General features: G+C 37.8%; 1 protein-coding gene across 1 annotated transcript in view; it reads right to left on the reverse strand.

The window, feature by feature from the left end:
- The window catches only part of HSF2BP (heat shock transcription factor 2 binding protein), a 31,902-nt gene that overhangs the window by 13,099 nt on the left and 2,559 nt on the right, over positions 1 to 16,244 (reverse strand). Inside the window, exons 3-7 of the mRNA XM_061359356.1 lie at positions 14,938 to 15,088; positions 13,354 to 13,457; positions 8,903 to 9,052; positions 4,472 to 4,610; positions 2,984 to 3,101 (exon numbers count right to left, since the gene is read on the reverse strand). Coding sequence (XP_061215340.1) covers positions 2,984 to 3,101; positions 4,472 to 4,610; positions 8,903 to 9,052; positions 13,354 to 13,457; positions 14,938 to 15,088 — 662 coding nt within the window. The remainder of the gene's footprint in view (positions 1 to 2,983; positions 3,102 to 4,471; positions 4,611 to 8,902; positions 9,053 to 13,353; positions 13,458 to 14,937; positions 15,089 to 16,244) is intronic.

Raw genomic sequence — 16,244 nt, forward strand, 5'->3', positions numbered from 1 at the left:
AGTGCTGGAATACATGACAACTTTCCCCTGTACATTTTTTATTTATCTACTGGTACAAGTAAAACACAGCACTGCTAAAACTAGAAGAGGAAAGAGAACTTCTCTCTGTCAGCTTACTTTGTTTGACAGCTGCTGTGTGTAGAATTAGACTCAGTTTCCCTGCATTTGTCACACAGTAAAGAAAAGTATTTTTGAAAATGAAAGCTAGAAGAGATTTGTAAATCTCAAAACGGGGCAAAGGACAAACAGATCTCTGAAAATAACAAGCCAGTGTTTTTGTTTAACAGATTAAATTTTAAGTTGATGATGGCCTTCCATGTAATAGCATGGTGACGTTTAGAGAAAAACACTGCATTTCCAATACAATGCACAGGCATTTTCATCCATGAGGTATAGTTTTAAAAGTGCGTCTGTCTGTGTGTATATGTATATAAACAGTGTGTGTGTAAACATCATTTATGATGACTCCAGAGTCCATCTATACATAACTTTGAAATTTCACTACAGTTTATGTTACCTATCGTACCCTTATCTCTTAATTGTCCTTCATTTTGTACTGCCTTATGTTCCTTACAGTAGGGAGAAAAGGGAGTTCTTCTGACACACTCGGCTCTGAAAGAGTTATTTAAGATTAACAAGCAGCTAAAAAGCCTTACATGAAGAGAACTTAAAAACCATCCAACCAATCCCAAAACCAATTCCCAGAACCCTTCTTTGCTGGGCTGGGAGAGTGTAAAAGCCCCAGAAAGCACAGGAAAGAGATCTAGCATAAGTAACGGGTTTTAAGGACTGAACAGTTACAAGACACATAGGAAGCTCACAAACAAAAAGGAACCTGACCACAGATACAGAAGACAAACACAGGGGAAACATTTTGCACTAGAACATCTGAGCAAATTAAGATCCCTTGTTCCATGACAAGACCATGAAGAAATCTGCTTTCTGGCATTTGCACTAATGTCACAATACAGCAAATTTTTTTTAACCAAATGGCAAGTTTAGAGCAAGGGAAAGAAAAAAAAAAAAAGAAGAAAAAAAGCTGGCTCTGTGGACCACCAGAAAACACTGAATTCAACCCATTATAACAAATGTTTAATGCTTCTCACTTATCAAATACTTCTTGCAACCTTTTTTTTTTTGTTAAGTTTCACTAAATTTGTAAGCCTAAGAGGCTGGCCCCTGTTGAATCTCTAGCCACTTCATGGGATTCTTGTATGTATATTTTATCAGTATTGCTATACATCAGCCAAGTTGATATCACTATGTGTAATTCTTATGCCAAGCAGGCACATTTTGAACTATAATTAAAAACACACCCAAAACATCAATTCAGTTCAAAAGGAAGGCCCTCAAATCCAATCGCTTTGTCCAATTGTACATGATTGTACATTAATATATTACTTAATACATTAATACAAGTATACTGATGGTACATTAATACAATCTGCAATGATAAAAAAATAATTAATCTGCACCCACAGATACATATTTGCTTGAAATTCAGAGTATGTGTGTGTTTAGGAACGTTTTCACTTCTCTCAAAATAAATATCTCTTGATTTTTTTTTTCATGTGCAGATTTTGAAACAGTACCGGTCCTCTTTTCATGTTTTCTTTTTGTTTTCTTTGTACCCATGAAGGCATAAACTACCTTTTCTTTCTTAAGCTGAAATTCTCATACAGTTCTTCAGGTGGGGCTTTACAAAAAAAAAGCCCACCACTGCTGCAAGAGTTAACTACCCTGTTCTGACTACTGACCTTCAAGGCCAGCACTTGGGAAAGAGTAAATGGCTGATATCAAAATATCCACTCACTACCAACAGCACAGGCTATTCAGCTTACCCCTCACTACCCAGTGTGAAAAAAAACAAGCACCTTCAGAGGGCAACTCATTCTCCCTAACACAGGTTGAGCAAGCAATCATCTGACAGCACCATCTCCTTCTATTGACTGTGGAAAGGAGCCCAGACAGTTAGCAGATACATGACATCTAGCTTTCTGATAGCTGAGGCTAGGCAAGGTAAATTCTATCCGAAGTTAAGATCAAGCCTGATTTCATGCCTATCACAAAACCTGCTTAAATGGGTGCACAGGCACAGTCCATTTTGGCTGACAGGGTTGCTGTTTGTCAGATGAACTGTGACAGCTGGCTTGGGTATGAATTCTTAGTGTGCGTTTGCCCCATTTATAAAAAAAAACAAACAAACAAACCCAAAACAAAAAAAAACACCACACTGGCTTAAGCCATCTTCATGAATAAACTAACCTGGTGTATGGGGCAAGTGCCCACTGCTTACAGATGAGCAAGAACTGATTTAGGCACGATAATCTGCTTGGTTCATGTATCGCCAGCTTGTAACAGCTCTGAGAAAAAGGCAAAGACAATAGTTCATTTAATCTCTCCATCAGCTGGAAAGTACAACTCTTCCAGCATCTGAATTGTGCAACATGGCCTTTTCTTTGCAATGCTGTATCATAATGTTCCTTTATATGCTTTGTTTTTTTGCAAACCTAAATACATGGTGCTGCCAGCTACTAAGTAGCATAAATTGATTTAATCGTTGCTCTTAGCGGATATATAAATCACTTTCCACACTAAGCACATGTAGCCTTTTATAACCTTCATATTGAAAGGGAATAAATTTCCAGCATCCTCTGTGTTTTATAACTTGACCTCACACCTTCCTTATCTGACCCTCAAATCATGAGCTTCTCCTAAGGTAGAACAGTACATCCCTGCTCATCTCTATAAACGATGGCGCTCAAGAGACTTCTGAAGAGACAAAAACCTGGCTGAAGCTAGCATTATAGCCAAGCCTAGTATAGCTGCAAGGAATGCTACTGTGAAAAGTTTCCAAAAATTATGTTTTCTCCCCAGGAAAGAAAATAATGGGAAAGTGGGAAAACTACTGTCATCACTGTGCCTTACACTCCGAAACAACGCATTTCATTTGAAAGGGACAAAAAGAAAAAAATCATCATACACTTTAAATTTAGTACAGAGTCCAGGCTTCATGTCTCCCAGGAGGTGCATCATTGTGTCCAGTAAGTCACGACTTGAATTAACCAAGAACTCACGGCCACATGCCAGCGCAGCCACATCTGTGAGAGAACATAAAACATCTCCATAAAAATCATGTTTCAAGCAAAGGTTTATGCTAATTACAGGGCCACTAAAAAGATCTGCCATCTGATGAATGAACTATCGTTTCAATATAAAATTCAAACGATATTCATCTTCATAGCAAATACTGAAGCAACAAATCATGCTGGTCAAATGCCTGCACATAATTCCACTTTGGTAATTAAAAATATTTTTTTCAGAACGGCCAATACTTTAATAGTAATGCTTTCCCAAATAACAGAGACAAAGAAACAAAGCTTGGTAATACCAAATTCACTGACAAAATTTATAGCATAATTTGTATATATTTCATAGATATTAATTTATATACCATTTACATATATATAATTTTTATTGCTTCACCAAAGCAAGATTTTATTCCACCATCCTGCTTCCTCCTCAGGCAGGACCCGACACTCTCCTTTCCCTGCCCCCAGCATCTAAACATTGTATTTGTTCAGACTTTATTTCTGCTTTTTTGAGTTTTGGGTTGGGTTTTTTTTTCAATGAAGCAATTAAAGAAAACTATTCTGCCTTGGTGAAATGACATAATGCTCCACATACTGGGTTTCATTACAATCTTTAATGGCACCACAATACCTAAAATCACACATTCAAATAAGCTGTTAATGCAAGAATCACTTATTTGTATCAATAGCCACTGCTTCATCTATCTTGCATCGTACCATTAGCGTCACTTTGACGGCTGCAGTTTCACAAAAATGCCATGACTTATCAACCCCATTTCTCAGTCTTTCAAGCCAGTGGCAGACATATTAAGGTAGATCTATGGGTTTCTACTTATTTCCTGACCCTGAAAAGAAACATTTAGTATGGAAGACAGGTTTATTACCTTTCACTTCTCTTAGCACTACAGACTCAAGACAGTGAAGGCGCAGTCCATCTGACAGCAACAAAATTCTTAAGCAGTTTCAGAATGCTGAGCACATACCTTAAGAAGAGGTTTATCTACTCACATCATCTGCAATTCATACATCTTGAAGATGTTAGTGCTATTGAGGATTCAGAAAGTAAATTACTTGACATTTACAAAGTAAAGTGATCATACTAGACTAGTAGAACAATCTTTGTTTTACTCCAGATTGAAGAGATGTGTTAGGGAATTTCAAAACTCAATGGGTCTTAGCCATCTAATCCTTAACTGTGTCACAGACTGTACAAGGCCCCACAGAAGTGTCAATGAGAAAATCTGCTAGAACTTTTAGGAAGTCATCCAAAATATCAACATGAACTAAATATCTGACTCTGAAAAGCCGTATTTACAACAGCATATACAAGGCAATACAGTACATGCGGAATGGTATTCTGAGAGATAATATTAACTTACTTGTTACAATCCCTGCCAAAGCTAACACAAACTGATTTTCATCAGAATCCAAATCCTGCTGTTTCATGTCTTCACCTAATGACTTGACAAAGCTTTCCATGGTCTGTGCAGTGATTGTGAAAAACTTCACTGCTTTACTCTGCAAGCACGGAACAGAAAAAATGATTATACACACTACAGCAACTATGATTATAAGATGCTGCAGTAGAACTGGACAATCTTCAAACTTACTAAAACATCCAGTTACTTAAAAGAACACCAACATAAAATAGCAGTATGCACTAAGTGACATGTTTGATCCCACAATACTTGAAACATTTACCTCAGAAGAAAATGGAAAAATATTCAGTTACATTTATTTATAAAACTAAACCATTGTGCATTTATCTCCTAAATCCACAATAACATACATGAACCATCAGAACTAAAGCTTATTTCAAAAGTCAGGATATTATATCTTTGCTTTGCAATAGCTGCATCAGGTGTTTCACATGTACCTGGGCTACTACGTCAGCTTTTGTCAAAATCCTATCCAGCTGGAGAGCAGCCTCACATAGTGACTTGAGACGAATTCCCCAAGAAACCCAGAAAGGAAAAAAAAGAAAAAGGAAAAAAAAAAAAAGTGGCAGAACTCCATCAGATCCTAACAATATCCATTAATCGCTCTATACAGGATGGAGAACAACAGGCTAGGTAGAAGTTCTTTAGAAAAGGAAATGGAAGTCTCTCCTGGGTCACAGGTTGAACTAAAGTCAGCAATGTCATGTGAGAAAGATGATCATCATACCAGAGTTTACAAACAGGAATTCAGCCCACGATTATGTTATGCTTCTTTTCCCCCCAGCTGTAATACTGCTCTATTTTGAGGCATCTCAGTTGAGGAAGGAACCACCTGGTACAAAGCTCAGGAAAGCTCAAAAAGCCTGGTCAGAGATCCAGGCAGAGCCCACAAAGAAGGATGGAAAGAACAGTTTGTTAATCATTCTGACCTGTAAAACATTGCTAGAACACTATTTAACACAGAGGATGCTGGGTTTCATAACAAAAATAGCATAGCAGAGAGCCTGCAATGGCAGGTTTCCCATTGTCTTTAATAATTTTGCCAGTTGTTTCACAAAACAGCTGAAATTCTCAGTCATTCCCAGAAGCAACTCAGTAGGACAGCCCAAGAAATGCCTTAACCTTTATGCATTTTGCAAAATGACTGAAAAATTCCATACTTCGTCAAAACTCCTGCTTTCACAGTATGCACAAAGCTACTGGTAACATTTATTATTCCTCCACCACTGTTCATTCACCAGCTAAAAAAAAATAAAAAAAAGATAAAATAAAAGGAGTTTCTGTGCAGTGACACCAGCAATGGGGCACCGAAACTCAGTATCTTCACAAATGATATTATGGTCCCAGAATACTGGGAATGAAAGGATCATGGGGAAAGAGAATGGACAAAAGTGCACTTCTGCATGTGCTGATGTACCTTTTACAGTTACACAGACACTGCACTTCAAAGGTGGCAATCTTAACATAAGCAGTGACTATTGTTCAAGAGGGCATGAGAGAAAATGGAGAGTCTACTACAGCAGACTAGCATAAGCTATTATTGTGAAAACCTGTATTCACGTGGAAACGTAACAGAGTACTAAGGACACCAAGTATGTTGCACAGAGAACAAGCAAAACCTTCTGTTTGCCAGTCTTTTGAGGTGTTGCTGATGTCCTTTCTGCTCAACCTTCTTTCTAAATAGCCATTAACTAGCACTCGGGTCTGAGGAGCTGAAGCAGAGACCAATCAGGTTTATAAATAGCAAACATTACATACTCTGTAGTCTCTTATTAGCCTGATGGTACTTTCATGGGACTGAAGAATGTCTCACCCACAGAGATAAGGACAATTCTGAGAGCAGCCATTAAAGTGCCTGAATTCAGATAGTGCCAACAGCCCTTTGCTATCCAAGTAACTCATGTGTTAAAACATCAACCAATGTGCAAAATTGCTGTCATAAAATATAATGCTATTCACCACCACAGCAGACAACTGAAGTAGCAGACCACCTTGTAGGATCCAAAATTTCTCAAGTTGAAGCAAGCCTTCATGTTGTTCTAAAATAAACCTGGAGTTCCTATGCGAGAGCCCCGTCACATGGGTGTCTGGCTGAAGTTTTCTGAATGACACCTAAAACAATCTCATGGAAATTAATTTACTTCTTTTTGTGGCACAAGCAGATAGGCATCCTTGAAAACTCTCTCTCATGCTTCTTCTCTGTATATTTCTTCAAGTTCTCTCTATAAATGTTAAACACTGGCAGAAACAGTAGGCATCTGTCCCCCACTGCCTTGACAACTATTTGTGTTACATTTCAAATTTTCTACTTGAGTTTTGACTTTTCTAACCTATATGGACACCAATAGTACACTGGTCCCAAACATTATTTCAGTATAGAACCGTCTGAAAACCCTATTCTGTATGTGTGCAAAGACTGAAGAAAGCTTCAGCATTGTTCCCCAAGGCATGAAATAATTTTGAATTGATGCCACCTTCCCCACATGCTTAAAATATGAGCAATTTTTGAAGCACTTTTGATGCTCTTACACATTTCTGTAGTTCATAGCACCTTCTCAGCGGAGGGGGTGGAATGCTACAAGCTGTACAACTTGTCCAAAAATAACCCAAAGCAAAAAAACCTTGTATGACCAATCTCCATCATCTTCTAATAACCTGACTCATTGCCAGCTGTAATGTGTGATTGATGAAACACCATACAACCCATTTATGTTTTTTCTAGTAGTCTTGTTGAAAACCACAACACGTTTCTTACTGTATTATGCATGCCATCACAAGAAAATTATGGCCAAAAATGTTGCTATGACCTTCACCAGAAGTCTAGCAGTTTAATGGACTCTAATGATTGCTGGGAATGACTATAATAGAAGCATTTTGCATTTCAAACAAACCCAGAAACAAAAGTATTCCATCCTCACAGTTAGGTTTTCATCCTTATACAAATCATGAGTTTTGGTTTTACCTAATCCTATTTAATTTACAAGTCTTGCTGAAAGCAAGTATCAACTAATTTTACTCTCATCTTTTATAAATACAGTAATTTTCATCACTGCTAGCATTTTGTTTGTAGAAAACATACAATTTCATACTGTTTCACAGTCAGATAAGGACTAGTCAGTAAATATTGTTAACTCTTACAGTTATAAACTGTTCAGAAAATACAGAATGTTATTTTACCCTGGTTTTGTTGCTATGTGGGGGCTCTGTAGTAGCCACCTGCCTTTCTTTCCCCTCTCACCCCTCTCTTTTTAACTGCTTTATACAGTTATACAGAACTTAGCTGAACTTAGCCTTTCAAAGGAGAACTTAGTGTTTTTACAGTGTTTTAGTGTTTTGTACAACATTTTGTACAGTTTTGTACAGTGTTTTACAGAACTTAAGTATTTTAGTCTGTTTTTACAGACTTTTTTTCCTTAGTTACTGCTGCTGCTTGGATCTTGAATCATCAGAAGTTACCAAAGGCATCACGGTACAGCTTTCTGATATCCAATTATAAAGTTGTAATTTTATTTTGTGGCACCCAAACTGGAAAACCTTACAAATACACCAGTTTACCACTTACTATAATGAACTAATCCTATTCACTCATCTGTTCATCATGATGCTGAAAAAAAAAAAAAGAAATCAAGCCAGAAAAAACTATGGCATCAGTTCACTTGGATTAAATACAATTCCTTTTCATGTTGGCTGCAACAACACTGAACATCAGATTTTTATCAGGCCCGTTCCTCTGATCCCTAATTCCATCGGCTGCACTTGGCAGTGAAACTGTGTTAACTGAAATATTACTGTCATTAACTGTTGTTTTGTGGTTTGGTGGTGGCTGTTGTTTGTTTTTAATAAGCTACCTGTCAACATTTAACACTGAAGTCTTAATAAGATTCACTAACAGCTAGACTCTCTAAATTTCCAAGAGTCACACAACTATTAAGGCAGCACAGAGATTTAAAGAAGTTGAGAACTGATGGATCTGCCACCTTTCCATGGCAATAGCTCCTCCAAGCTCCCTGCAAGCATAACTGCTGCATGTGCCCAAGAATCATTTTCTTCTTCTGTTAGCTGGCAAAAAATATTTATACTGTGCTAGCTGTAGACACAGTTTAGCTGTGTGTGGTGGAAAACAGATAATCCTTGTTTGGTAACATAAGAATTACTGCATTTATTTCCAGCCTGCTTCATAACACTTTATAGTTCCAACACCTCTTAAATGAGAATGGACGGTTCCCAAAGAATATATAATTCAGAAAATATTTTTGCTGTCCAATTAGTTTCTGAAATATATCCTTATATTACAGTGTATTATAGAGCAAACTCCTTACTTTAAAGGCCTAACAGCATTACCACCAGTAAGTATTCACCTGCCATACTTACTCCTCCTAGAATGGTTTTAACAGCTTCCTCATTGCTAGATACACCCCACAAGAGCGTGCACACCGCTGCACCCATTTCTGTGCAATACTCCGCTTGCTGCAGGAGCTGCTGCTTGGCCTCATTCAGCTGCTGGCGAAGGTCTAGTTTCTCCTGAAATAGTGTAAGGAAATTTTTGTTGCACTTCATATCAGCCAAAAGAAGTTTCTAGGCTAAGGGACAGAAGAAGAAACATCATCATGGCCATATATGAAACAGAGGGAAGGGAGGGTGTGGAGTGGCAAACTCACAGCAGCTGCAGATACATGCCTTCTCTCCTGAGCTATATCTAAGTAGTAACTGCATCGTGGAGGCTGACAGTAACCAGAAGCCTGTCCACAAGGTCAGACCAAATGACCCACTGAGACTGAGTGGCACCTAGAGAAGTCTGATAGGAGAGTCTACTCCTCCTAAGAAAACAGCTACTTGTCTGAGAGAGAAGGGGCTTCAGCATCAGAGGTCAACCTTTCCAGACACCTTACAAAAGACACTGGCAACAACTTATAGGAAGGGAGAGTTGTTTCATTTTTCAAAACAGACTTCTGCTTTAGCCAACGTGGCAGAGTTGATGTATATCTAACATAAATACTACTGTCTCTTCAAACTTTTTATTATTGGGATATTCCTGATCAGCAGTGGCACAGCAAGACAGAAGCCCTGGAAAAAACACAGCTATGGTTTGAAGCTTGGAGAGCACTTCATACCAAGAAAGCTCAGCACCATTATGCATCCATCACCTAACTAAGCTGCTCAATGGTCCTTGCCAAAAGGCTGAAGACAGAACAGAGCAATCCAACATGACCAGGACACAATTTCAGTTTGGCAGTACTTCTTTCCAATCACATGGGAAGTTGGCCAGAAAAGTATCATGAGATTAGGCACGATCCTAGGTCTCACTGGCTCCCTACCAATTGCCACAGGGGTAGCAAAGCTCCTGCACTTCTCAGTTTAGAGCCAACATTTCTGTTAATCATTTTGCATAGTGTTTTTCATTAGGTCGCTGTTCTGCTATAGGCATCCTTATGTGCAGTTTCCAAATTATTGTCTACATGTTCATCTTCTGAAGGAAAAGGGAATGATTTGCTCAGTGTGAATCAAGGCAGAGATACCACAGTCTGGTCTCTCAGGTTGGGTAGGGGCTCTCCACTAACTCTGACACGGGTGGTGCAAGACAGTGCTGCAGGGAAAGATAAAGGCCAGACAAGAAAAATAATGCTAACTCAAGTATTAACAGAGAGAGAGAGAGAGAGAGAGAGAGAAATCACAGATCACACAATGTAAAAAGAACAGAAGGATCTTGCTCTCCCCATTTTGTGGGCATGGGATTTTCAGATTCACCACAGAAAAGCACCCTCCTCAGCCCAGCCTCCCCCATGAGTTTATCAATCAGGACAAAGGATGGGAAAACAGGAAAGAATCCTTTATATGTCAATTCTGAAAGCAAGTAAACAGAACAAACATTTCAGCCATGTATTGCCATCTAGGTTTTAAAATACATATATTGTCATTTCATGGGTTCACCTCAATGCTTTGTGTTGAGGGTGTGGAAAGAACAGAAACAAACTCATTTGAGAATCTACACAACATGGTATCAGTCAGTACAAAGCTGCTTGTACTTCACTTGTCCATCAGTTACCCAGCTAGCCTCCGGTGTCACACCTGACAGCCTGATTTGCATTGCTTTATCATGCTGCTAATGGAACACACAGGCTACAATTTGTAAAGTTCAAATTAAATTTATCAAGCAGATCTCTGTGCATATTTACTCCCTGGAGTCTCTTTTACATTACAGTCCAATATATGCAAAAGACTGACGCTGCTGATGCCCTAGGCATAGAAGTCTCAGGAAAAGTCTCTTATTTCTAAATACCTTCACCATTTTTAAGCAAGTTAGCCAAATTTTATCTTTTACATTAACTCACTGCCAGACCTATCAGCTTTTCTGCCATGTATCAACAAAATGTCCAAAGGCATCTTCCTGTCTAATCCCTATATTGTCCCTGTATTTCTTTCCTTGACTTATGAAAACATATTTTTATCACATTTTATTTGCATTTTGCATTTAGATGCCAATACTGAACAGGAAGACCTAAAACTCTTAACACCAAAGCTAGGTCCCCCAACAAGAACGCAAAGCCAGTACAAGAAATGCCAGACTTTTTAACAGATCAAAAGCAACAACAGAACAAAGATATGAAGCAAGGCAAATAAAATAGTACACTCAAGAGCCAGGAAAATAAACAGCTCGCAAAAGCAAACAATCTAGCTGGAAGCAAAACTCCTGAGAGTTCATATCATGAAGCAACCACTGTGCTATGCAACACCACCATCTTGAGGAACAGGTCAAGGCACAAGAATACAGCAGTGCTTGACACAGACAAAGAAGGCATTAGCCAAGAATAACATGAGCACTTCTAGTTTTGCTCAAGTTCAGAAAGCACAACAATTCCCTAATCAGTGAAGCAGTGCTGCACAGAAATTTTGGAATGCAAAATATTGATTAATGATCCTCTAAGAAAAAGACACTTCTCAACTAGAAAATGCATTTATTTTATTTTTGAGTGAATCGTTCCCTTTTCTTTCAGAAGAGAAATATGTAGAAAATAATTCAGAAACTGCACACAAAGATGCCTATAGCAGAACAGCAACCTAATTAAAACCACCATACAAAGTGATTAACAGGAACAAAAATCACACATATATATACACCATCTTCTACCAGCCTGAAGAGCTAAAGACTTTCACAACACACATAAGCACAATCCACTCAAATACACCTTTGTGACACATAACAGAAGCCATTTAGACAACCACTGTATACTGCATGAGCAAATATAGGAAAATAAGAGCTTTGATCAGGAACATGAAGATAACTACGCCTAGTAAAACATCCACGCTTTAAGTAAAACTTTCACCCAAAAGAAATCACAAACCTAAACCAGCCACCATTTACTTTGTAATATTAACAAGAGTAAAGGGTAGAGCTGCTTCATTAATATCTAAAGCAGTAGCATTAAATCTTACTGGATGCTTATACAACTAAAGACCTGGGTGCACAGCAAAACTAACCATGTACATACAGCCAAACTGCAATAGCTATCCCAAAAGATACTTATTTTGAACTAAGAGACATCCAGATGGACAACTACTCCATCATGCTTTACATTAATACCAAACTTCAGTCCTGAATATCTTTCCTAAGCAGATATCCCCTAAAACCACATGCCTGAACTCTTCATTAATTTCAAAAACTGCATAGAAGAGGCTCTTAGTGATATGGTTTAGTGGTGGACTTGGCAGTCCTGGGGTAATGGTTGGACTTGATGCTCTTAAAGGTCTTTTCCAACACAAATGATTATATAATTCTATGACTACCTCTCAAAAATGAAATTGTTTCTGTAGATTCATCTTTGTGCAACCCCAAGGCAGGCAGATGCTAATTCTAGAGCCCAAAGTAAGCTGCTGCTGACTACTGAAGATACCATCAACTCCAAGAAAATGAGCTTTTGCAGCAAATAATAAAAATTGATTCTCACACCTCTTACAAATTAAGCCATCTGTGTAGCCCTACATGAAACCCAATGGCTTCACAGAAGACCCACAGTCTGAGATGTCACAGTCTCCACTATTCCTTCATTGTTCAGAATCTCCCCTCTCATAATCACTAACTACAATATTGACAGAGCAAAAGAAGACCTGTAATTGTTCTTAAACTCACAGCTATACATGACAATTGGATCAACAGGTACATTGGGAAAGACTATTAAAACTAAACAAAGCTACACTGCTTATAGCAAGCCAAAAGAGAGACTGTTTTCATTTTGTATATTGCATTGCTTACATTATCTTCTATTGTCTGCTTTGAAAATGTTATAGTGACATTTAATTCAAAACATGTGATTCTGCAAAGGACCTTCTGATGCAAGCTACACCATAATCTTCCTGAACACTCAATGGTTTACTCCAACATGCTAATATAAGCATACCACTAGCAGATGATTTTTAACTTTACATACACCAAAATGAACCCTGCCAAGAATGATGTAATGCAACCCCATACAACTGCACCTCACACAGTACGTAAGTTCAAGTGCAAGAATTATGTACCTAAGTGGGAGATAGACTGCCAGTACATACCTCTATTTGTACACACTGACTACTTTTTGGTACTCATCATACCATATTTTGCCTAGTTATAACATTGACCCCTTTGCTCTAGAAATATCAAGGGGAAAAAAACACCAGTTACAAACTGATCAGTAATTTACTCACCACCTGACTATCTGAATAGAAGGTCCAGATTGTTTTTCATACTGAGGATGTATTTTGTTACATGAACATGAAAAAGTGATCATTAGTCCTTTTGCTATTAAAACTCAAGCATACAAATACCAATATTCTGATAACAAATCTACCTTCTTTTCTTTCATGCAATCTGCCTGGGCTGCTTCCAGACGGGCTCTGAAGTGTTCACAATCCATTTTCAGCTCCTGTATTTCCTCCTCCTTTTTCTCCATGTCTATGACAGGATAAATTAGATACACGAAGTAGTAAGTTATGACCAATGGGCTTACACTAAGGAAAAAAGAATCCACAAGCTGCAACTTTAACGAGGTGCTTTAATTATTTGCTTGTGTTAGATCACCTCCTCGTGGCTAAATTGGTATATCTCAACTTACAACATTTCAACAGTTCTGACAAGGAACTGAAGGAACGTGGTGGCTCTGATTTAAAGCAAGGGAAGACTGAGAGAATCACATCTAGCTGTTAAACACTGTGTGCCGATAAGAAACCATTCTGGAACTGAGCTTCAGCTCCCCTGGGATTTTAAAAAAATTAACTCAATTTTCTACTTATTTTGTTGTTGTAGGTTTTCATGCTTGACATTGTTGAAATTCAATTGAGTTACCTCACTCAGCAAGGATATAACTAGCTGAGAATCTTGAACATATAATACAACTGGAAACAATCCCTGATGCGTTGCAACAGCATAAATGGAACACTTACAGATCCTACACTACTTCTTTTGATGCAAATGACATCTTGACTGGCAGCAGAAAAAGCAGTACAGTCTTCATTTCTGTTAGGATATGATGGCATGGAAGAATCTCCCCAAAGAGCGGTCAACTGAGGCAGCTGGAACCTCTGCCTTAATTACTTGGTACCACAGAAAGGCCTTGAGGCTCTGTCTTGCTCTTTTCTTAGCTAGCAGCTGCAAATTAATTTTCAACTAACCACACTCTAGAAGAGATGCACTCTTTAAAATTCTCAGTTGTGTCTCAGTGCTTGTCCCATGTCTTTTCAGTCAAAACCAGTTCCTAGGACAAGTCAATTGTACTGCTGCATGTACGCTACAGACTAGGGATGGAGCTTGACTCAGATTTGGTCTTGGTGGCATATTGGAAGCAGAGAAGTTGTTGAAAAAATGACGCACAGAGAATCAGAACACTGGAATACTGGGCTTTGGAGGCAGCACTAAAAAGACCTTTGCAACAGAGCATCTCCAACTTCTTTTATTATTAATATTTATAGCAACAGAAGCATACATGCAAAAAAAAAAAAACCCAACACAAAAAAACCCCCACAACCACATCCAACAGGTTAAATACAATATTATTTCTTCCTTTAAACTTAACTTTTTTATCCACAGCTGTTTACCACATTATTTTGCTAATGTGCATCTAAAAAACATTAGATTTCAAAGACATTTTGAAAACAGAATGCTTTCACCTTTTCTCAAAGAGGAATCACTTTTTTCTTCTTACAGCTTCCCTTAGTGCCTGAACTAAGTAATAATGCTTTTATCCACAGTTTAAAAGATTAATTTGACATTTCTAATGCGGTTTGTAGTTTTCTTCATTACAAATACTTAGTCATTGCACATAACACTTCAATCTGGAATACTTCCCTCAAACTCTACAACTATTTGTGAGGCATGAGAGTTTCTTGCAAACAGTTTTAGTAGAAACTGTAAGAGTTTGTAACATGGTACTACTCACTTGATTCAATAGCATCCAGTTTCTGGAATGTCCCCAGGATATCCCCGTTTATTATTTTGGGTAAGAAATCCCGCAATTGCATAACCTCAGTTGTCAGCCTTTCCAAATCCCTCCTTCTAATTTTAACAAATTCATCCTTGGTCTCAACCTTCTGAAATAAAAACAAAAAACAAAACACAGCAACAACAAAAAAAATACCACTCACACACAAACTCCACCACAACCACCAACCAAAGACACCGCTACAGCCTTGCGGTGTTCTTCTCCTTGAATCTCTTCTCTTGGGCAAAAACACTGCTATTACATCATTCCAGAAATTCATAACCTTTTAAGAGAAGACAGCTATCCAATAATAACTAAACCCAGAAGTCTCAGAGATGGACTCTTTGTAAGCTAATTTATTTTTTTTTCCACACTCTGGCCTAAAGCACATCGTATCACCTCTCTGTATTTGTTTCTTCAGCTAAAATGTGTACAGTGTACCTCAGAATGCTGTAAAAATTAGCATCCACATTTTTAAATGCATATGCCAAGCTACTGTTTCGAGACTGTTGTAAAGGATACAATAACTCAGTTTTTTAATTAACTCAAATATTTGCAAGATCTTCAATCACCTTACTAAATTACAACAGCTCTTTTAGAGGAAACTGTATTTTTTCAATAGTCATCTTTTGTGAAGAACAAAAAATATCTGCAACTATTTGCAAGCAATTCCATGTAAAAATAATTTAATCCTGAGTTAAAACAAAAAATATTTTACCAGTTTCCTCTTCTACCAAGCTATTGTTATAAAATAACTTTAATTCCATAGTCTAAGAGAACGTACATTAATTTTAAAATTATAAAGAAATTTCTGAACCAAAAACCTCCTAAACTCCAATTTCTAATGTATATGCACATGCACACTGCTGTGCCTTAATAAGGCTATCACATACATACAGACATAAAAAAAGGTTTCACATCCTTTGCCTAAAAAAACTTTAATCATCTGATATGCTTTCACAAAGCAAAATTGTAATATATCTTGGTACTGGTTTGCTCTGCACTGAGAAAAGTGCAGATAAAAATTAGATCCTTTATGTTTCCCACCTTATTCCAAATGGAAAAAGTACTACAGAACACAAGAAACTATCTCCTACAGGTAGAAAACATGCCATCCCCACATCCTTCTCACATTCAGCTGCACAAGACAAATAGAGGTCATTATCACTGGTGCAGACAACGCTACCCTTGTATTTCTGTCCTTTCCAATCATTTCCTGTGATTCTCTCTTCTTCCTTACTTCCTCAGGTTAAACATTTCTTTCT

Source organism: Neopsephotus bourkii, unplaced genomic scaffold, assembly GCF_033783945.1.
Source record: "Neopsephotus bourkii isolate Nb327-2 ecotype Australia unplaced genomic scaffold, CSIRO-AGI_Nbou_v1 NB_962, whole genome shotgun sequence".
In the NCBI taxonomy this organism is placed as follows: domain Eukaryota; kingdom Metazoa; phylum Chordata; class Aves; order Psittaciformes; family Psittacidae; genus Neopsephotus; species Neopsephotus bourkii.